Source organism: Bos grunniens, chromosome 18 (genome assembly GCF_055505025.1).
Source record: "Bos grunniens cultivar Pamir isolate PY7600 chromosome 18, Bosgru_T2T1.0, whole genome shotgun sequence".
NCBI lineage: Eukaryota > Metazoa > Chordata > Mammalia > Artiodactyla > Bovidae > Bos > Bos grunniens.
In genome coordinates, this window is record NC_141182.1 from 45,620,256 (window position 1) to 45,643,592 (window position 23,337).

A 23,337-nucleotide genomic window follows, 5' to 3' on the forward strand; every position below is an offset into this window, starting at 1 on the left:
AAGAGTCAGACACGACCGAAGTGACTTAAAACACATATCTTCAATATTGGTATTATCATATTATGAATCAACTGTGCCTACTGTGTTACAAAAATTTTTGGAAAATTGAGAACAAAAAATCCACTGGAAAGGGAATTATAAATGTTAGATAAATAATAAATCATTCAGACTGCAATACAGAGACAGAAAAATGGAAATTAGAGGAAAATAGAGTGGAAAAATCTACCTAACAACTAACTGGAATTCACAAGAAGAGGAGAAAGAATGGAGAAGAGCCCAATATATGGAGAAGGAAATTTTTCTGAGGACGGGAAGATGCCACTTAACAGATTAAATCTGCTCAACAATCCCAAGCAGGAGAAAAGGCAAAGAATTTCATAAAAAGCATGAGAAAATTCTCTCGTGCTATTTATAATTAAAAGAAAACAGGTAAAATGAATTTAATTAAAAAAGAAAATAAAGGCAACAACCCAAGTTAATACCAAGAGTAGAATGCTCTGGCCTTGATACATCTGTCCAGAGCCCGTGTGGGTGGGCTGGGCAAAGTCTCAAAGACAAAGGAGGGTCAGAGGAGTGGTTTTTCCCACGATTGAGGGTGTTTATCCTCAAAACCCTCACTTGAATCCGATAATCCTGAGTCCTTCGAGGACATGTAATGCACATCACCGCGGTAGTCAGTGTCCGAGCGACGACGTGACCCCACGAACTTCCGGGAAGTGCAATTGGTCCCCGTTCAGCTCATGTTGTGACAGCTCGGATACAGGGTATTTTAGGAAATACAGTCCTGGACAAGTGGAAGCTAAATACTCAAGAGCAGTACAAGCCGAGCAGAGTGGCAGCAAAGTTTTGAATGACAGATCTTCGGCTGGCAGAGGCCACTTCTTGTCCCGCACCAGCAAGTCTACCCTTGTTCAAGGAGGAAAACGTCTGTGCGAGCACAGAAATGACCCAAAAGACGTTTCACGGCCTCGTAATCTTCTGGGAAACATAGGTTCCTGGTTTGGGCTCTCATTATCTTCACAGCGCTTGTAGACGCTGCCGTTGGTTTCGGGAAGCGGAGTTCGCCACAGACGACTGTTGTCTGCATCCTTCCGAGGGGGTCGATCCCAGTGGAGTCTTTAGGCGGTGTAATTTCTCACAAAGCCCAGCCCGTGGTCTCGCGGTGCTCCGAGATCGCGCGACCGCTGAGCCTCCTGGGAAGTGTAGTTTTCCGGAAGGCAACCGTGCGACTCACCGGCAACTTTTCTCCTTGAAGCGGAGGAGTCTGAGAAGTGCCGTCCGGACCGGTGCTACGCCTGGGGCTGCCCGGCGTTTGTCTCCGACCCAGCAGCAGTATTCAAGGTCCTGGAATCGCGCAGGACTCTGGGCAGCACCGTTCCGGCGAGGCAAGCGGCCTTTGTTCGCTACAGCTACGCGGCGCGTCAGGTACGCGGAGGTGCCCGCAGTGGACGGCTTCGGTGCTGGTGAGGGTCTGCTGAGGGGTCAGGCAAGTGTGGGTGCGGGGAGGGTGGCGGGCGCTGGGTACGACCGCCATAACTTCTCAGGTCCCAGCGTCTACCCCGCGGTGTGAGCCCAGGCAGGCCCCTGGCTCCTCTGGGCCTCTGTCCTGCTTTGTAAAAGGGGAGTAAGGATGGCGCTTACCTCTAAGAGCTGTTGTAAAAAAGGAAATGGGAGAGTGAGTGTGCGTTATACGCACTGAAAGAAAAAAAAAATTGTGTAAACCCTAAATTGCTTCAGTGTTGCCGAGTTTCAGTTTTTCTCATCGTTTATCTAAAAAAGAAATCTGGAATAATGTGAATGCCCACCATGCATAGTGGTAAAGATCGAAAGAGCTCGTATTTAACATTATTATTACTGTTGTTTTATGAGTCGGTCATTTATATACGGGCTGCCCAGGTGGCTCAGCGGTAAAGAATCCACCTGCCAATGCAGGAAACGCAGGAGACACCCCCCGCCTAACTTCGATCCCTGGATAGAGAAGATCCCCTAGAGAAGGAAATGGCAACCTGCTCCAGTATTCTTGCCTGAAAATTTACATAGACAGAAGAGCCTGGCGGGCTACAGTCCATGGGGTCCCAGAGTTGGACACGACTGAGCGCGCACATACACACACACACTCACACTCTCATGTATATATGATAGTTGATGTACACGTAGATGCCACCTGGTTACCTCTTGCCAAGGAACACATTGTTAATTCAGGGAAAGGTTGGAACCCTAGAAAGTGATTCCCAGTGGGATCCTCCATGCAGGTGTGTCCTGAGCTGCAAGATTGCGAGATACACCTGATTTGTCATGACTGCTTTTTCCTGTTTTGATCTGCCTTTTCAGGCACTGCCCTTCTATAAGAAGAGAACCTGGAAAGAGGACTGTGTTGACTATTGGAAATTGCAAAGTCATGTTTCAGGTAAGTTGATTTGTCCCCAAATCTTCCTAAAACACCTACTTACCAGGACTCTTGAGTGTTTGCTTTGCCTCTCCTACCAGTTCCCACCTCACAAAGTTCACTTAGGGATTGGATCTTTGATTCCTTTCATTAAAACAAAGCATGGAGCCTGCAAAACTCCAAAGTATTTTCTCTCAGTGCTCTTCTTTTCTATCAGCTTTCTGCTAGAAGCCTCTGAAGAGTCTTGAGCAAAACTTTTTTAAAATTATGATTCAGAATTCAAGTTTGGAATTTTAGGTATTTACTTTATGGTTGTTTAAGTTGTATCATGTGGTGTCTATTAATGGTATATGTCAGTCTTTTCAGTTATTCAAGTCAAGAGATGTTTGGAGTCATCCTTGAGACCTCCCTTTCTCTTAAAATTCACATTCAGACACTGTAGTTAGATCTAAAATATACATAGTATATCTACACAATCTGACCATTGGTTACCACATCACTACCACTACCACTGCCTCCCTGGTCCAAGCCACTTAGGTTATTGCAGTTGTCACCTTGCTGGAATTCCTGCTTCTGCCCTTGACCCTCTTCAGTCTTCACAATACAGCTGTCACAGTGATCCTCTTGTTATATAAAATCCTGTCATTCCTCAGCTTAAAACTCTTTGGTGACCCTAACTCAGAAGTCAGAATTGTGTAGTGACAAAAAACTTTGCACAGTTAGGCTGTCTTATTACTTCCCTGATTTCATCTTCCATCTGTTTCTTTGTTTTCTGGGAGCTCCAGCCACACTGGCTACCTGCTTCCAGGCCTTGGAAGTTGCTGTACCATCTGCATGGAATATTCTTTACCTAGATATATACAAGCTTGCATTCTGACCTCCTTTGTATCTTTGCTTTGTAGTTACTTTCTCAGTAAAACTTCCCTGAACACCTATGTAAAATTGTAGTCACCTTCTCTTGACTAATTGTAGTCACCTTCTCTTGACTAATTGTAGTCACCTTCTCTCGACTATCACTTCTACTCCTCCATCATTGTGTTGTTTTTCATAGCACTCTCCTGATGGCTCAGCAGTAAAGAACCCACCTGCCAATGCAGGAGACACAGGAGTCATAGTTTGACCCCTGGGTTGGGAAGATTCCCTGGAGGAAATGGCAACCCACTCCAGTGTTTCTGCCTGGGAAATCCCATGGACAGAGGAGCCTGGTGGGCTATAGTCTATAGGGTCTCAAAGAATCAGACATGACTGAGCATGCATGCACACACATCACTCCTAGCTGATACACTCTGTGTTTGCTATATGCATATGCTCATTGTTTATCTCTTCCTACTGGAAAGGATATTTTTTGTTGACTGTTTTATCTTTAGTAGCCAGAGTGGTATCTGGTATAGCCAGATACTTGGTAAACAGTTGTTGAATGAAGGAGTGATGAGAAAATGATGGGAAAGAATCATGGAGTGGAAATGAAACCTGTATAGGAGAAGGTATGAGTGGCAGATATGCATGTTGGGAATGTTAGACAATTGGAATTGAAATAAGTCTTTTTTTTTTTTTTTAGGTAAAAGCTAAAGTGAACTAATTGCCAAAATTATTCATTGACTTATTTTCTAAACACTTAACAAATAACTGTTAGGAGATTCTTACATAGGTTTCTGTCATTGGTACACAAGATTTCATGATCTCATGCAGTACTGTCAAAGAGAACTTTCTATAGTGGGGGAAGTATCCTATTTGTGTCCTGTCCATTGTGGCAGCCACCAGCCCCTTATGACTGTTAAGCACTTGAATCATAACTGGAGTGACCAAGGAACTGAATTTTTATTTAAATTTAATTTTAATTAAATTTTATAGCCAAATACAGTGGCTACTATATTGAACAATACAGGACTGGTATAAAAGTAAATCATAAAAATTAAGGTATTTATTTAATATCTAAGTTCTAGGGACAGAGGTGAATTAGCATCCCAGGTTGCTGGGACACTGAAGGGGAAGAGAGAGTTGAAGCATCCCTTCCTGGAGTTGTCTAGGTGGCCCATAATACCAGGGAGGCAGAGGTGGAAGTGGAGTTATACCAAACTGAGAGAACACCTTGAGTATAGGTAGAGAGGCCTAAGAGAGCCTTTCAAGAAAATGCAAAAATTTTGTGCAGCAATGGTTTTCAAACAGGGTTGACTTTGTTCCCCTTAATCCCATTCATAAGACACATTTTCCGGAGAAGGCAATGGCACCCTACTCCAGTACTCTTGCCTGGAAAATCCCAGGGACAGGGGAGCCTGGTGGGCTGCCGTCTATGGGGTCGCACAGAGTCGGACACGACTGAAGCGACTTAGCAGCAGCAGCAGCAGCAGAGACATTTTCAGCTGTTAAAATGGGGTTAGGGAGTGGTTAAGGGGAGTTGCTACTAGTATCTGAAGGGTCGAGGCTAGGGATGCTATTCAACATGCTAAAATTCTCAGGACAGCCCCCACAGCAAAGAGTTGTTCAGCTTAAAATGTCAGTAGTGCCAAGACTGAGAAACTTTGATTTAAATAAAGATCAAAGAATATGCTAGAGTATGTGGGGTTTCTTCTTTGGACTATTAATATTATGATATTGATTAATATCAAAACTTAAAATATGAAATGTCTTTGCATTGGTAGAATAAAACATGGTGTTTTTTTTTTTTTTCTTTTTTAACTTTACAATATTGTATTGGTTTTGCCAAATATCAACATGAATCCACCACAGGTATACGTGTGTTCCCCATCCTGAACCCTCCTCCCTCCTCCCTCCCCGTACCATCCCTCTGGGTCGTCCCAGTGCACCAGCCCCAAGCATCCAGTATTGTGCATCGAACCTGGACTGGCAACTCGTTTCATATATGATATTATACATGTTTCAGTGCCATTCTCCCAAATCATCCCACCCTCTCCCTCTCCCACAGAGTCCAAAAGACTGTTCTATACATCAGTGTCTCTTTTGCTGTCTCGTATACAGGGTTATTGTTACCATCTTTCTAAATTCCATATATATGCATTAGTATACTGTATTGGTGTTTTTCTTTCTGGCTTACTTCACTCTGTATAATAGGCTCCAGTTTCATCCACCTCATTAGAACTGATTCAAATCTATTCTTTTTAATGGCTGAGTAATATTCCATTGTGTATATGTACCACAGCTTTCTTATCCATTCATCTGCTGATGGACATCTAGGTTGCTTCCAAAAACATGGTGTTTTATTCATTTAATATAGTGTTGACTTTTCAGTTTGGCTTATCAGGTAAGATTTGTAAAAGCTGATCATTTTAAAGATCACTGTGGAAAACAGGAAAAGATGGACATTTTCTCAGTTCATGTGATAAGGCTAGTATAACCCTCATACCTAGCTAAGAGCAAATACAGATGGGAAAAATAATTTCCCCTGGTACCAAAGGGAGACCTTCTCCCCTTTCCTTTTCTTAAGAGTGTTTCCTTGAGAAAAATATGTAACTCTGTATCCTTTCCCCTGTCCCTTTGAGATGTTTATAAATCTTTTCAAAACTAAATAAGCCTCTGCCAATTTTACAGAGCATTAAAGTCTTCTTAAGGGCATTGGTGGCACTAGTGGTAAACAACCTGCCTGCCAATGCAGGAGACATAAGAGATGTGGGTTCGATTCCTGAGTTGGGAAAATCCCCTGGGAGGAGGGCATGGCAACCCACTCAAGTATTCTTGCTTGGAGAATCCCATGGACAGAGAAACCTGGCAGGCTATGGTCCATAGGGTTGCACAGAGTTGGACATGACTGAAGCGACTTAGCATGCCTGTGCAAGGGCCTTGGAGACATCCCTTTGAAATCCATCAGCAGAGGAATGGATAAGAAAGCTGTGGTACATATACACAATGGAGTATTACTCAGCCATTAAAAAGAATACATTTGAATCAGTTCTAATGAGGTGGATGAAACTGGAGCCTATTATACAGAGTGAAGTAAGCCAGAAGGAAAAACATAAATACAGTATACTAACGCATATATATGGAATTTAGAAAGATGGTAACAATAACCCTGTGTACGAGACAGCAAAAGAGACACTGATGTATAGAACAGTCTTATGGACTCTGGGAGAGGGAGAGGGTGGGAAGATTTGGGAGAATGACATTGAAACATGTAAAATATCATGTAAGAAACGAGTTGCCAGTCCAGGTTCGACGCATGACACTGGATGCTTGGGGCTGGTGCACTGGGACGACCCAGAGGGATGGTATGGGGAGGGAGGAGGGAGGAGGGTTCAGGATGGGGAACACATGTATACCTGTGGCGGATTCATTTTGATATTTGGCAAAACTAATACAATTATGTAAAGTTTAAAAATAAAATAAAATTTAAAAAAAAAAAAAAAGAAATGAAAACATGAAGGAAGATGCACTTCTGTCTCCCTATCTGTATGGGAGTTTAGCCTAGACTTCTGGCTCCAGGTTCTAACTACCTGCTTGTCATAAAGATAATGAGTTTTAAATTTTTTCTTTGGCGTAAAGGCACCTAACACAGAGGGCTACCCCAATTACCAGGTGAATTTAGGATGAATTATGTGTTGCAATAGTTCATCCTAAATTCACATGTAATTGCAAAGTGATATCTCCAAGGCCCTTGTGCATGCATGCTAAGTCTCTTTAGTCATGTCCGACTCTGTACGACCCTGTAATGGATTGTATCTGACTGACTTTATAAAAGGGTGAGATGTCTTTCTGTCCTTGCAGTCTCATTAATTATTAGCTATTATTATTATGAAGTACATTACAGTCTGGTTTAATGCTTTCTCAGTAATAAAACTGTTCTCTTTTTACACGATAGAGAGGATTTTTCAGCTCAGTAGATTTGATTGGTTTTTAATTTCCCCAACACCAGACAAAGGTAAATTCTCTCTTTAAAACCAAACATCCAAATGAAGTAATATAGTATTGAATCTATAGTTGGAATGAAAAATTTACAGTAGCCAAACAATGTCTGTTTCACCAATGAAAGGTAGTAATAATGACATTTTAAATGCACTGAAGGAAATTCAACCAGCTCCATATTCTTGCCATGGACAGGAAAAAAAAAAAGGAAAGCCCTTGGACCGAGAAGCCTGGGGGGCTGCAGTCCATGGGAGTCACAAAAGGGTTGGACACAACTTAGGAGCTAAACAACAAATGTATATATGTTTTTTCACATATTTTAATTTGACTAGCCAATAAGTTATGATTGAACATTTAAACTTTTTCTAAAATTTTCCCACTTTAAATAATACCATGAATGAGTACTGTTGGCAAGAAATGTGTTTTCTTCATAGGATATTTTCCTTAGGATGTGTCTTATTTTTTCTTTGCTCTTCCTTTAAGGTTCTGTTCAAGGACTACCACAAGGCATGAAACCATCCTTCAGTCCTTTTGCTCAGGAGTCTCAAATTATTTTAATTATAGATTATAAGGGTTAATTATATACCATAAATGTTTTTGCTTTTTGTTTATAAAGTGGTTATATATATGATTATGTGTTTATCTTTAATATAAAGATGTCTTTTTTTGAGCGTATTGGATTCTTTTTTTTAAACTTAATTCATGTTTTATTACTTGGCACATAAGCTATGAAAAACAAAACTAAGCACTTGACTAAATGCTGTCAAATGTTGAATGCTGAATTTTAAAAATTTTATAATTCTGTTCCCTACTTTCCTGAAGCAGAGTTCTTATATTTGTCTCTTACCCTTATTGTATAACAGTGCCAAGCACATAGTTATCCAATTATTACTTAGATCAGATTCTTGATCATTGTGACAACTGCTGGAATCTTTTTCCCTTTCTTCCACACCAGGGTAATTTTACCCTTTAATCAGTGACAGAAGAGGCCTGGGCTATGGTTGAGCCTAAATGTGTTTGCTGTTTCAGGTGACATTTAGTGATGTGGCTATAGACTTCTCTCATGAAGAATGGAGATGGCTCAATTCTACTCAAAGGAATTTATACAAGGATGTGATGGTCCAGAATTATGAGAACCTGGTATCCCTAGGTAAGCATATCTTTTCCTCCCCCTCAATGGAGATCTTCCATCTGCCACTGTGAATTGCTAGAGATCCTCTTTAGTAAATGTCTGAATTTTTGTTTCACAGTCCTAAGGACATGTATAGTTTGTTGTGTCCTGCCTGAAGCTTATCATCCCATTTCAGTGAACATCCTTCAGATCTTTCTTTGGTCCCTTTTATGGTGATGGTCTCTCCATGTAGACCACAATTTAAACAGTGTTTTTTTCTAATATTTTCCCTGCAAGCAGGTCTTTCCATACCTAAGCCATATGTGATTGCTTTATTGGAGGATGGCAAAGAACCTTGTATGGTGGAGGAAAAGCTGTCAAAAGATACATTTCCAGGTAAGTCGTGGTGAATCAGGAAACAGAGATCTTTGGTTAAAGATGCTTGTGTAAAGTATAGAGGCATTTTAGTGTATTTTAGGGATACTGTTATCAGAGATTCCAGACGTAACAAAATCTTACGTTTTGAGGGATGCTTAGATTTCTAAATGACAATTCCTCTACCCTAAATTATTATCTTTCTGTATTACTCATCTGATCAAAAATGGAGGGTTTTGCCATCATTGTAATCCAAATTGTTATTTATTTGAAGTGAAATAAGGCAAATTATTCTTTTATATGTCCATGTAAGGAAAAATATACAAATGGTTTTAGGCTAAAAAAGCTGTCAACTAAATGGAAAATCACTTTACCCCTGAGGCAGAACTTCAAAGATCAAGAGTGAACATAAATGCTAAAGGAAGTAAGGGATATATAAGAAGGTTTCTAACAGTATTTTCTGTCAATAAATATTATGAGTTCACACAGATCCTACCTAAACTCACAAAGCTTAAATCTTTCTGAGCCATAAAGAGTATTTACATTATTTTGTTGTCATTGTAGCTATTTAGTGCAGTGCTGTACATTCTCCATATTAAGCATACTAATCTGACAGCAATTGAGATTAATCAAAGTTTGGAGAACCAAGGCTAAGATAAAATGTAGTCGTTCATATAAGTATAGACACAAAATGTTGGCTTGGGATCCAGAATGCCTTTTGCATTTTCTTTGATAGTTTCATTTTTTTTCCCCACAGACTGTCTATGTATTAATTCATTTCCCTTATTACACTCCGTTCTTGCCTCTGTGAGCTGTTTGTATTCTCTGTGCTCCATTTTAACTTTGTTCAGAAATCATTGAATATATGAGAGTTGTCAGAGCTATGTGTTTTCTTGGCACTGGGGAGAATGACTTTATTTTTTATCCAATTCTCCTGTTTCTAACATAGAAGTTTCCTTTCAAGAAGTTCAGATAAAGCAGTGTTTTGCTCTTTTGATATATTACAGATTGTAAAACAAGATGGGAAAACAAAGAATTATCAATGAAGGAGGATATTTATGATGAAGATTTACCCCAAATGGTATTAAAGGAAAAAACTATACAACAAAATCATGAATTTTCAAATTTTAACAAGGACTTGTATTATATCAAAAAGTTCGAGGGGAAGTATGAAAATCAAGTAGAGCATTTCAGACCAGTGACCCTCACCTTTAGAGAAAGTCCCATTGGGGAAAGTGTTTACAAATGTAATGCATTTAAAAGCATTTTCCATTTAAAGTCTGTTTTTTCTGAACCACAGAGAATTTCTGCTGAAGGGAAGTCACATAAATGTGATATACTTAAGAAGAGTTTACCAGCAAATTCAGTTATAAAAAATGAGAATATCAATGATGGAAAGAAACTTCTGAATTCTAATGAAAGTGTAGCAGCCTTCAGCCAAAGCAAATCTCTTACCCTTCACCAGACTTTGAATAAAGAGAAAATCTATACATGCACTGAATGTGGGAAAGCCTTTGGCAAACAATCAATCCTTAATCGGCACTGGAGAATTCATACAGGAGAGAAACCCTATGAATGTCATGAATGTGGGAAGACTTTTAGCCATGGCTCATCCCTTACTCGACATCAAATAAGTCACAGTGGAGAGAAACCTTACAAATGTATTGAATGTGGAAAAGCCTTTAGCCATGTCTCATCACTTACTAATCATCAAAGCACTCACACTGGAGAGAAACCATATGAATGTATGAACTGTGGAAAGGCGTTTAGTCGCGTTTCACATCTCATTGAACATCTGAGAATTCATACTCAAGAAAAACTCTATGAATGTCGAATATGTGGGAAGGCATTCATTCACAGGTCATCTCTCATTCACCATCAGAAAATTCATACTGGAGAGAAACCTTATGAATGTAGAGAATGTGGAAAAGCCTTTTGCTGTAGCTCACACCTTACTCGACATCAAAGAATTCATGCTATTGAGAAACAATTTGAATGTAACAAATGTCTGAAAGTCTTTAGCAGCCTCTCATTTCTTATTCAGCATCAGAGTATTCATACTGAAGAAAAGCCCTTTGAATGTCAAAAATGTGGGAAATCCTTTAACCAACCTGAATCATTGAATATGCATTTGAGAAACCACACTAGATTGAAACCATATGAATGCAGTATATGTGGGAAAGCCTTCAGTCACAGGTCATCTCTGTTTCAACATCACAGAATTCATACTGGAGAGAAACCCTATGAATGCATTAAATGTGGGAAGACCTTCAGCTGTAGTTCAAACCTTACTGTACATCAGAGAATTCATACTGGAGAAAAGCCATATAAATGTAATGAATGTGGGAAGGCATTTAGCAAAGGCTCAAATCTTACTGCCCATCAGCGAGTACATAATGGAGAGAAACCCAGTAATACAATAAGTGTGGAAAAGTCTTTAGGCCATATGAGTCACTGTGTGTATGAAAGATCACATAATAGAGAAACTGCATAAAGGCAGTGTTCATCATACTATACTGTAGCTGTAGATCTTCTTGGATTCAAAATCAGAAAGTCTATACTGGAGAAAATGTAATGAATATGGGAAAGTCTCTAGCAATGATATAAGCCTTATTGTTTATCACAATTCACACTGTAGAGAGACTATGATGGCAATAAGTGTGGGAAAGACTAGCCAGCGTTAATCCCTTAGTTGACATAAGTAAATCCACACTGGAGAAAAACCCTTTACATGTAACAAGTTGGGAAAGACATTAGGCAAACATGAATCTCTTAAGAAACATTACACACATACAGAAGAAAAGCAGTACGAATATAGAAATTTTGGGAAGTCCTTCAGTTAAAATACATCCTTCATTCTTTACATCAGAGAACTCACACTGAAGAGAAAGTTTATGTAAGGAATGTAGCAAAGTGTTAGTTCACTAAGCTTGCAGGCATCAGAAGATTAATGCTAGAACCACCTGAAGAATGTAGGAAGTATGTGTAAGTCTTTCTTTGCAATGATGCTAATTTGTAAACAGTTCTACAGGAGAGCAAACAAGCATAAATCAACATGCATATCATAAAGTAGCAGCATGCATTTTACTCCAGGTCCTACATAAAAAATAGCTAATGGGCATGTGAAGATATATAGTCACTCAGTGAATCCAGTAAATGTAATAAATGAACATTGCAATAGAAGTAAAAAGTGGTATGAATAAAATTTTTCATCTCTAATAAAGTGGTTTTGTATATGTTGAACTCCTTTGACACACTGATATTTCTTAAGAGTTTTCCACTATTTTTCTCTTGACAAATGAGGATCAGCTTTCCTGTATAGCCTTCGGTGGAAGACCAGCAAACCTAGAAAAAAGTGGCCTGATCTCTGTACTAAGAATGCGACTATTTTGGTGAGGTTAATATACAGTGCATTTCCTGTTGACTTAAATGATGCATTTTAATTTTTACATGTGCTGTGAGAACCCAACCAAGAAATTACATACAGTGAGGGATTAGAGCAGAGTGGATGTGCTTTTTAGTCCAAATCCTAAAGGATGAGTCCTAATTACAGTGACCATCCATAACCGCAGATTCTGCATCTGTAGATTCAACCACTCACAGTTGGAAGTGTTTTTTGAAAAGGTTTCATCTAAAAAGAAAACTTGGGACTTACCAGCTGTAGGCAATTATTTACATATCATTCACATTACGTTTACAACTATTGACATTGTATTGGCTTTTGTAGGGGCTCAGGGAATACATCATATTAGGTGATGATTTAAAAGTATACAGGAAGATGTGCCTAGGTTATAGCAACTATGCCATTTTATTTAAGGGACCTGGAGCACCTACAGGTTTTGGTATCTGTGGAGGTGAGGGAGTATGTTGGTCCTGGAGCCAGTCCCTTGCCGATAAAGGACAACTGTAGGTAAGGCACATGTGCTCTCAAGGATCATTCTAGGCAAAGCAGACCAGCAAGTTCTATCATGTTTGATGCAGCTGAAATGCATTATGTAGTGTCTAGTTTCTAGTTTTGTGGCTTAGGTATTATTACTGCTGGCAGCAATACTAATAAAGCATCAGTTATTTCCCCATCCCTTGATCATTGTTATGGAGGGTTGGAATTGAATAATCCAGAGCCATTCCCACAACTTCTGCAGCCTGTTCACCAATTTTGATAGCACTAGTATCCTGCATCATAGCTTCTGGAAATATTTAAGAGCATTTTTGTTTTTTACACTGAAGCTTGACAGATAAATATAGTTTCTAAGCAGGGTGGCTTCAAATATTCTAAATGGAATAGACTTACTGGCTTCACAATTTCTTGTGACTGGAGAGGTTATAGAGATCAGTGATGGATTTTATGGACACTGTTGGAAGTAAACGGCATTTAAATGCAATTTATGTTTCTGGTTTTATTCTCTATGGCATTTGATAGTTGTAAGTAACAAATTTTAAGAAAGGATATTATATCATTGATACAAGTCTGGTTTGGGATGAATGATAGGGTTTTCAACTTTAAATAAAATACTCACCTACTCTGGTATGTGCTACTTTAATGGAAAGCCAATAGGTGAAGGCACATTCCATATCAATTCTCAGCAGATATAGTGGGTTTGGAATGGGATTTTTAATATTAAGCAGAGATTTATATTTCCTCTGATTAGTTAATAAGATTTTGATATTCTATGGAATGTTGGATCTTTGAGAGGTTTATAATTAAAGGAGCACAGGATGGTATCAAACAAGGATAAGAACATTTATAATTATGGATGGACTGGCCCCTACATGTATATTTAGTTGTAAGATAGTGGCAGTAGCTTTTTGTTTCTCCCATGCTCTGCTCTATTCTCCCAAGTATTGATGCCAAAAAGATGAACCAGTCCTTTAATCTCCCAGATTTTATTTGCTTTCACTACATACAGGTTCATGCCATCTTACTTTGTTATAAGATTCATCCAGATACTCATACTTTTTCATTTAAAAAGCATGAGCATACATATCATAATATTTTGCAATTCTTAAAGTGCCTTCACAGTGATACTGAACAAGGAAAGGAAAGCCAGAGACTTAAAGATAGCGAAGGTTTTAAGGAAGCAATAAGAGTATATACCTTGTTACAATAAGATTTGAGCTGAGATCGTCCTGATGTTATAATATCACTAGTGGAGAATCATGCTCAGTCTTACTCAACCATTTCTTGAGCATCTACTGCAGTCAAGGTAAATAAGACATGTTCCATACAATTTAAGAGCTCAAAAGTGTGTGTGTATGAAGAGCATAGGCTCTGGAGTCATGTTACCTGGGTATAAATCCAAGTTGTGTGTATATTGACTTTGTACAGCCTTGGAAAATTTACCTTGCTGTGCCATCTGTAAAATTATTTTGTCTGTAAAATGATATCTCAGGATTATGATGAAGATTAAGTAGGTTAATTGGTATAAAATGCTTTGTACCTCAAAAGCATTTAAATATTAGCTATTGATTTCATCATTTTCTTCACATGACTGCATTATTCTGGTCTCAAATGTCACATCTTCTAGTGGGTTTTCATAATCACTTGTCACAACTTATTTATTGATTCACCTTTTGGTGGCTTTTACAAGACACTCCCATTTCCTTCCAACAAATCTTCCTTTGGTAACTGAACCATCTTGCAGGAGAATATATTTATTATCCAAAATACCCTGAGGAGACAAGAACACAGCATGGCTACAGGTAGTTGGGAGGGTATACTACACATGTGTTTTGGAGAAAGAGCAGAATGAAAGAGTCTTCAGATCCCTGTGTGGAGTAGAGTAAGGCTTTACCCAGTATCAGAAGCCTAAAGGACTTGAGCATGACCTCTCAGTACAAGGTCCTCTGGGTTGAGTGCAACTGCCCTCACTGTTCCTGAATGGAGGTTCAGTTCAGTTCAGCTCAGTCATGTCTGACTGTGACCCCATGGACTGCAGCACACTAGGCTTTCTTGTCCATCACCAACTCCCAGAGCTTGCTCAAACTCATGTCCATCGAGTCAGTGATGCCATCCAACCATCTCATCCTCTGTCATCCCCTTCTCCTGCCTTCAGTCTTTCCCAGCACCAGGGTCTTTTCCAATGAGTCAATTCTTTGCATCAGGTGGCCACAGTATTGGAGATTCAGCTTCAGCATCAGTCCTTGCAGTGGATATTTTGGACTGATTTCCCTTAGGATGGACAGGTTTGATCTTCTTGTAGTCCAAGGGACTCTCGAGAGTCTTCTCCAACACTACAGTTCAAAAGCATCAATTCTTTGGTGCTCAACTTTATGGTCCACTTGTCACATCCATACACGACTAGTGGAAAAACCATAGCTTTGACTAGATGGACCTTCCATGTTATTGAAGATCATTGATGCCTGGAAAGTGAGAGTAGTTTCAATAACCTTGGGCTTGTCAGATGTTGCTAGAGACACTTGTGCAGTCATTCATAAAGATCCTGAAAGAACTAAGGCACATATCACAGCACTTTGTGGGAGGCTAGCTTTGTGTTTGACACCAAAGAAGAGTCACACACTGTCTTTTAATTCTATGTCTATGTCTATGATTTCACTGATGAAAGACAATGACAAAGTTGTGTGGCTTGAGAGACACAGAAAGTAAGCTCTGGCATTAGAGATTAACCAGGAAAAAATATAATGGCAACAAACAACATTGTTATCAGCAGTGGTTAGTTTCATGGCTATGTATAGTGCACTGTATACCTGCACTGTATGCTAAGGACTTTGCAGCATTCAAGCAATTAAATTTCCCAGTTCTAGACCCAAATTTCCAAGTTTGAATCAGCCTATTGATACTGGCACTTGCTTTCCATTAATCTAAGGAAATTTACTTCTCAAGTTTTGACTTCTGCACCCAAACAGAAATAGTTTCCATTTTATCAGATGGTTTTGAGAATTTACGCATAAAGCAAACAATGGAGTGCCTGGCACATGTAAGTCATTCAGTGTGTTTTTCTTACTTTTATTAATCCTCCCACAGACTATTATATAAATATTATAATCATTTTTATGACACAGTCAGCAACCTGAGACTCAGGCAGTATTAGCAAATATCCCAGAGTCACACATCTCAGGAACATAGGCTGAATTTGTAGCTCTAGTGAAAGGCATGCAGTTACCTCCTTGGCAGTATTGTGTCTCAGAAGACCAAAATTCTTCTGGCAATCACACAGATCTTCTCATGCCTCCTTGAACAAAAAAATATTCCCTTAACCAAGTATTCCCTTTGATTCATTCAGCCTAGAATGTCTCCAATATATTCCAGCCAGAGAGACTAATGTCTACCTTACAAAGTTCATTGTAGTGTCTGACAACAATTCCTCAGACAATAATGAAGAAAATGAGGGGTAAAGAAGTTATAAGGCATTTGAAAATGATGAACAAATTGACAGAAGTTCCTCCGACCCAGTAATTAAATGTAAACGGATTAAACTCACCAGTCAAAAGACAGAGAGTGGGAGATTTCAATACCCTACTTTCAGTAATGGATCAATCAACCACACGGAAGATAAGTAAAGAAACAGAGGACTTGAACAAATCAATTTTAAAAATCTAACAGAGAAGTGACACTCTACCTGAAAACTGCAAAATATACATTCTTCTCAAATGAACATGAAACATTCTCCCTAAATTATTGTATCATCACACAAAGTAACTTAAGTGACTGCAACAGGATGAAATTAGAAATGAATAAGGAAAACTGGAAAAATCACAAATGGAAATTAAAGTGCACACTCTTAAACAACTGCTATGTCCTGAAAATTCATATGATGAAATCCTACTAGCCAATTGGATGGTGTTAGGAGGTGGGGCTTTGGGGAGGTGCTTAGGTCAGAGGGGTGGAACCCTCATGAATCAGATTAGTTCTCTTATAAATGAGATCTTACAGAAGATATTAAGAAGAGGTGGCAAGAGTACACTGAAGAACTGTACAAAAAAGGGTCTTAATGACCCAGATAACCATGATGATGTGATCACTCACCTAGAGGCAGACATCCTGGAACGTGAAGTCAAGTGGGCCTTAGGAAGAATCACTAAGAACAAAGCTAGTGGAGGTGATGGAATTCCAGCTGAGCTATTTCAAATCCTAAAAGATGATGCTGTTAAAGTGCTGCACTCAATATGCCAGCAAATTTGGAAAAGTCATCAGTGGCCACAGGACTGGAAAATGTTTCTTCATTCCAATCCAAAGAAGGGCAATGCCAAAGAATGTTCAAACTTACCACACAGTTGCACTCATTTCACATGCTAGCAAGGCAATGCTCAAAATCCTTCAAGCTACGCTTCAATGGTATGTGAACCGAGAACTTCCAGATGTACAAGCTGGATTTAGGAAAGGCAGAGGAACCAGAGATCAAATTGCCAACATCTGTTGCATCATAGAAAAAGCAAGAAAATTCCAGAAAAACATCTACTTCTGCTTCATTCAGTTTGTTGTGACTATGTAGATCACAACAGACTGAAGAAAATTCTTTAAGAGACAGGAATACCAGACCACCTTACCTGCCTCCTGAGAAATCTGTAAGCAGGTCAAGAAGCACAATTAGAAGCAACAATAAACTCATTCAAAATTGGGAAAAGTGTATGTCAAGGCTGCATATTGTCACTCTACTTATTTAACTTATATACAGAGTACATCATGCGAAATGCTGGGCTGGATGAAGCACAAGCTAGAATCAAGATTCCTGGGAGAAATATCAATAACCTCAGATATGCAGACAACACCACCCTAATGGCAGAAAGTGAAGAGGAACTAAAGAGCCTCTTGATGAAAGTGAAGTGTGTTAGTCATCCAGTCGTGTCCAACTCTTTGCAACCCCATGGACTGTACCCACCAGAATCCTCTGTCCATGGAATTTTCCAGACAAGAATACTGGAGTGGGTTGCCGTTTCCTTCTCCAGGGGATCTTCCCAACCCAGGGGTCAAACCTGGGCCTCCTGCACTGCAGATTCTTTACTGTCTGAGCCACCACAGAAGCCCGATGAAAATGAAAGAAGAGAGAGAAAAAGCTGGCTTAAAACTCAACATTAAAAAAACTAAGATCATGGTATCCAGTCCCATTACTCCATGACAAATAGATGGGGAAACAATGGAAACAGTGACAGACTTTATTTTCTTAGACTCCAAAATCACTGCAGATGGTGACTGCAGCCATGAAATTAAAAAATGTTTGCTCCTTGGAAGATAAGCTATGACAAACATAGTGTATTAAAAAGCAAAGATGTTACTTTGCCAACAAAAGTCTGTATAATCAAAGCTATGGTTTTTCCAGTAGTCATGTATGGATGTGAGAGTTGGACCGTACAGAAGGCTGAGCACTAAAGAATTGATACTTTCAAACTGGGGTGCTGGAAAAGACTCTTGAGAGTCCCTTGGACAGTAAGGATATCAAATCAGTCAGTCCTAAAGGAAATCAACCTTGAATATTCATTGGAAGGACTGATGCTGAAGCTGAAGTTCCAATTCTTTGGCCACCTGATGCATCGAGCTGACTCACTAGAAAAGACCCAGATGCTGCAAAAGATTGAGGCCAGGAGGAGAAGGGGGCAGCAGAAGATGAGATGATTGGATGGCATCACCAACTTAATGGACATGAATTTGAGCAAACTCCAGGAGTTAGTGAAAGACAGGGAAGCTTGGCGTGCTGCAACAATGCAGCGATGGAACAACAACTCTCTAGCCCATTTTGCCACTAGAGGACTATTGAGAAGTCTGCAACCAGAAAGAGAGTCTGACAGTCCGGGCACCCTGATCTCAGGCTTTCAGCATCAAGAACTGTGAAAAATAAATTTGCTTATAAGCTACCCAATCTTTTGTATTTTGTACAGCAGTTTGAGTGCACTAAGACAACAATCCATGGGTCAAAGAAGAAAGCAGAAATTAAATCAGAAAATACTTAAAGACGAATGAAAATGAAAACACAACATATCAACATTTAAGGTACAGAGCAAAAACAGTGCTAGGAGGGAAATTTGTAGCAGTAATCGCCTACATAAAAAAGCAATCAAAAATCAATAACCTAACTTCTGCCTTCAGGAACTATAAAAAAGACAAACTTTGGCCACCTCATGCGAAGAGTTGACTCATTGGAAAAGACTCTGATTCTGGGAAGGATTGGGGGCAGGAGGAGAAGGGGATGACAGAGGATGAGATGGCTGGATGGCATCACCTACTCGATGGATGTAAGTCTGGGTGAACTCCGGGAGTTGGTGATGGACAGGGAGGCCTGGCATGCTGCAATTCATGGGGTCACAAAGAGTCGGACACGACTGAGCGACTGAACTGAACTGAAACCAAAAGCTACAGAAGGAAGAAAATAACAAAAAATAGGGTGGAGATAAACCAAATAGAAAGTAGAAAAACAAAAGAGAAAATCAACAAAACCAAATATTGGCTCTTTGAAAAGTTCAACAAAACTGATAAACCTTTACCAAAACTGACAGAAAATACAAATAACTAAAATCAGAAATGAAAATGGAGATATTACCACCAACCTTACAGAGATAAAAAAGAATTATAGGACAAAATATGAACAATTATATACCAACATATTAGATAAATATGAAAAAATGGAAAAATTCCTCGCAAAAGAAATTAAACTGACTCAAGAAGAAATACAAGATTTCCACAGACCTATAAGAAGTAAAGAGATTGAATCATAATCAAAAACATCCTGACAAAGAAAGCTTTGAACCAGACTGCTACACCAGTGAATTCTACCAAGATTTAAATGAAGAATTAACACCAGTCCTTCTTAAACTTCAAAAAACAAAAACAAAACAAAACAAAAGAACTGAAGAAGGGAAACCCTCCTTAACTTGTTCTATGAGGCCAGTATTATTCTGATACCAAAGACAGATAAAGACATCACAGGGAAAGATAATTACAGATGAATATCCTTTATGAATACAGATGCAAAAATCCTCAACAAAATATTAGCAAATTAAATCCAATAACATATTAAAAGGTTTACTCACCATGAGCAAATGGAATTTACCTCAGCAATGCAAGGTGGTTCAACATAAGAAAATTAATCAATGTAATCCTTCCCATTAATAAAATGAATGGGAAAAAACCACTTACTCATCATGATTTATGTAGAGAAGACATCTGGAAAACCCAATAACCTTTCATGATGAAAATGCTCAGAAAATTCAAAATAGAGGAAAATTTCCTCAACATGATAAAGTTATTTGTGAAAAACCTACAGCTAAAAATCATACTCAAAGGTGAAAGACTGAAAGCTTTCCCCCTAAGACCAGAAAAACACAAGGAAAGATACCTGCTTTCACAGTTACTATTAAGCATTGTACTTGAAGTTCTACCCAGAGCTATAAGACAAGGGGGAAAAAAAGTCATCTAAAGTGGAAAGGAAGTTGTAAAATGATCTCTCTCTTTTTTTTCTTTTTGCAGATGACATGATCCTATACATTAAAAATCCCAAAGAATTCACAATGACTAATAAAGCTAATAAATGAATTCAACAAAGTTGCAGGGAAAACTAACACCCCAGAATCATTAGTGTATTTATAGAACAGCAATGAACAACCCCAAAAGAAAATTAGGAAGCTCCTTGTATTTTACAACCACCTACAAGAATAAGATACTTAGTAATAACTCTAACCAAGAAGGTAAAAGATTTGAATGCTGGGGAAAAAAAAAATAGTTGAATGAAAATAAAGACCTAAATAAATGGAAAGATGTCTCACGTTCAAAATAAAATAGGAAGTCTTAACATTGTTAAGATATCAATATTACCCAAAAGATAACACAGATTTAATGCAATTTTTATCAAAAGCCCATTTTTGCAGAAATGGGAAAGAATTCCCAAATTCATATGGAATTTCAAAGGGCCCCAAATAACTAAAAACAACCCTTTAAAAACATGTATACCCGTGGCAAATTCATGTTGATGTATGGCAAAACCAATACAATATTGTAAAGTAATTAGCCTCCAATTAAATAAATTTATATTAAAAAAAAAAAAAAAAAAACCTTCAAAACTTAACAGAATTCCCTGGTGATACAGTGGATAGGAAATCTGCCTGTCAATGCAGGGGACACTGGTTGGATCCCTGGTCTGGGAAGATTCCACATGACACAGAGAAACTAAGCCCCTGCAACCACAACTGCTGAGCCCACACTCTACAGTCCACATTCTACAGCCCACAAGCCGCAACTACTGAACTCACGTGCGCCACAACTACTGAGACCTGCGTGCTCTAGAGCCTGTGCTTCACAACAAGAGGAATCACCACAATGAGAAGCCTGTGCAGAGTAATGAAGAGTAGCCCCAACTCACCACAACTAGAGAAAGCCCATGCACAGCAATGAAGACCCAGAGCAACCAAAAATAAATAAATAAAAAGAAGTGATAACTCAGTACACATGAAAAAAAAAAAAGTCTGGCACTAACATAAGGACAGACATACAGACCAAAGAAATAGAAGAGACAGCCCAGAAATAAAACCTCATATATACAGTCAATTTTCAACACAGATGATAAGACCATTCAAGGGGAAAAGACAATCTTTGAATAAACTGCAGAAGAGGAAATACTATTTCATTCTATGGTGCCAGAATTGCCCTGACACCAAAATCAGACAAAGACACTACAAGGAAAAAAACAGAAACAAAAAACTATAGACCAATATCCCTTGTGAATATGGATGCAGACATACTCAGAATACTAGTGATAGACACTTCTCCAAAATATATATATAAACAACTAACCATGGAAAAATGGTTGGCATAATTAGTCATTGCTGCTGCTGCTGCTAAGTCGCTTCAGTCGTGTCCAACTCTGTGCAACCCCATAGATGGCAGCCCACCAGGCTCCCCTGTCCCTGGGATTCTCCAGGCAAGAACACTGGAGTGGGTTGCCATTTCCTTCTCCAGTGCGTGAAAGTGAAAAGTCAAAGTGAAGTCACTCAGTCGTGTCCTTTTACTCCTAGCAACCCCATGGACTGCAGCCTACCAGGCTCCTCCATCCATGGGATCTGCCAGGCAAGAGTACTGGAGTGGTTTGCCATTGCCTTCTCCGAATTAGTCATTAGGGAAGTGCAAATGAAACCCATAATAAATTGCTTCTTGGCTTTTTGACTAAGATTGAATACAAAACCACTACCAGGATGGCTATAGTAGAAAAAAGGGCACGGGAGGCAAACAAGTGTTGGTGAGGTTGTGGAGAAATTGAAACCCATTGCATTGCTTATGGGAATGTAAAATGGTAAAACCATCATGGGAAAAACTATGGTGGTTCCTCAAAAAGTTATATATAGAATATTTTCTGTCAATCCCAAATATATATTCAAAATACTTGAAAGCAGGACTCAATTGCTAAGGATTCAGATAATCATTCACAGATGTTTATACCAGTATTATCTGCAATAGCCATAAAGGCAGAAAACAACCCAAATTTTCATTAATAGATTAATGAATAAACAAAATATGGCATGTACATATAATGAAATATTTTTCAACCTTCAAAGGAATGGAATTCTAAACAGGCTACAATAGATGCACCTTGGAAACATTATGCTAAATGAGATTAAGCCGTACACAAAAAAGGCAAATATTGTATGATTCCATTTATATGAGATACCTAGAATAGGCAAATTCATAGAGAAATAAAGTAGAAATAGGTTACCAAGGACTTAGGGCAAGGTGGGAGTTACTGTTTAATTGATAGAGTTATTGTTTGGGATGATGAAAAGCTTCTGGAAATGGATAGTGCTAGTGGATGTACAACCTTGTGAATGTACTTAATACTATTAAATTGTATATTTTAAAATGGTTAAAAATCATAAAAATTTATTATATCCTGCAATAAAAAATGAAAGAAAAAACCCCAATATATAATACATAGTTAGCCTTTCTTATTCTTGTGAAATTAGATGCTACGTCTTTGATTCTAACAGAAGTATGGCAACAAGGAGAATCCTAAGCAAATTATCTAAATCCCATGTAAGATCATGTATATTTCAGGGTGATTTTCAGACTGCCACAAACCATAACTGCTAGCTTTTATCTCCAAAAGAGATACTTTTGGAACTGAGCTAACCTATCTCGATTAGGGCCCACTAGTAGACCAGTTAATGGAAATTACACAAAGTTTCTAAGTGCTCACGGATTACATTGAGAAAAATCTAACTTTCTGGAAGGGTGGCAGGTTCCAATTTGTAAAGAATTGCTTCATTGTTTATAATTTTATTTCTCCTTTAAATTTTTCTTTGTAAGAATAATAGTCTCATACAGGGATTACTCAATAATTAGTATTTATATGAGAAAATAATTAAGTTTACAATCATTTGTTGACCTTAGTTTGTTATATTATGTAATGGTTTAAATTTTGTAATTGATATGGAAAATTACAACCCATTTCCTGGTTGTAAATATTATGGGAATTAAGGCAATAAAATAAGACTCAAGACATAGACACCAGAAATGTTCAGAGAATATCTGAATTTTTAAATAAGTGAATGGATCAGTAGTTTACAATATGTGGCCCCTTGACCAGCAACTTCAGCATCACCTGGAAATCTATGAGAAAAAAAATTCTCAGGACCTGGCAGAGAGGAATATCTGAACAAAGTCCTGATAACTGGA

General features: G+C 38.6%; 2 protein-coding genes across 10 annotated transcripts in view; one reads left to right on the forward strand and one right to left on the reverse strand.

Moving 5' to 3' along the window:
- The first annotated feature begins 1,204 nt into the window (after nt 1-1,204).
- ZNF181 (zinc finger protein 181) lies at nt 1,205-11,949 on the forward strand. Of its 8 annotated transcripts, none has more exons than XM_086352020.1 (5): nt 1,205-1,463; nt 2,332-2,407; nt 8,270-8,390; nt 8,649-8,747; nt 9,734-11,949. In XM_086352020.1, exons 2-5 carry the CDS (start codon nt 2,399-2,401, stop codon nt 11,218-11,220), a joined length of 1,716 nt encoding a protein of 571 aa, XP_086208146.1. In that variant the 5' UTR covers nt 1,205-1,463; nt 2,332-2,398; the 3' UTR covers nt 11,221-11,949. The 8 variants fall into 8 exon arrangements, with proteins under 8 accessions (XP_086208146.1, XP_086208150.1, XP_086208148.1 ...); XM_086352024.1 differs by having other exon boundaries at nt 10,027-11,949; XM_086352022.1 differs by having other exon boundaries at nt 8,652-8,747.
- A 1,645-nt stretch (nt 11,950-13,594) lies between these two features.
- The window catches only part of ZNF599 (zinc finger protein 599), a 28,545-nt gene continuing 18,802 nt past the window's right edge, over nt 13,595-23,337 (reverse strand). For both annotated transcript variants that reach the window (XM_086351976.1, XM_086351974.1), the window contains one exon: nt 13,595-15,086. The gene's annotated coding sequence lies outside the window, so the exon portion shown is untranslated. The remainder of the gene's footprint in view (nt 15,087-23,337) is intronic.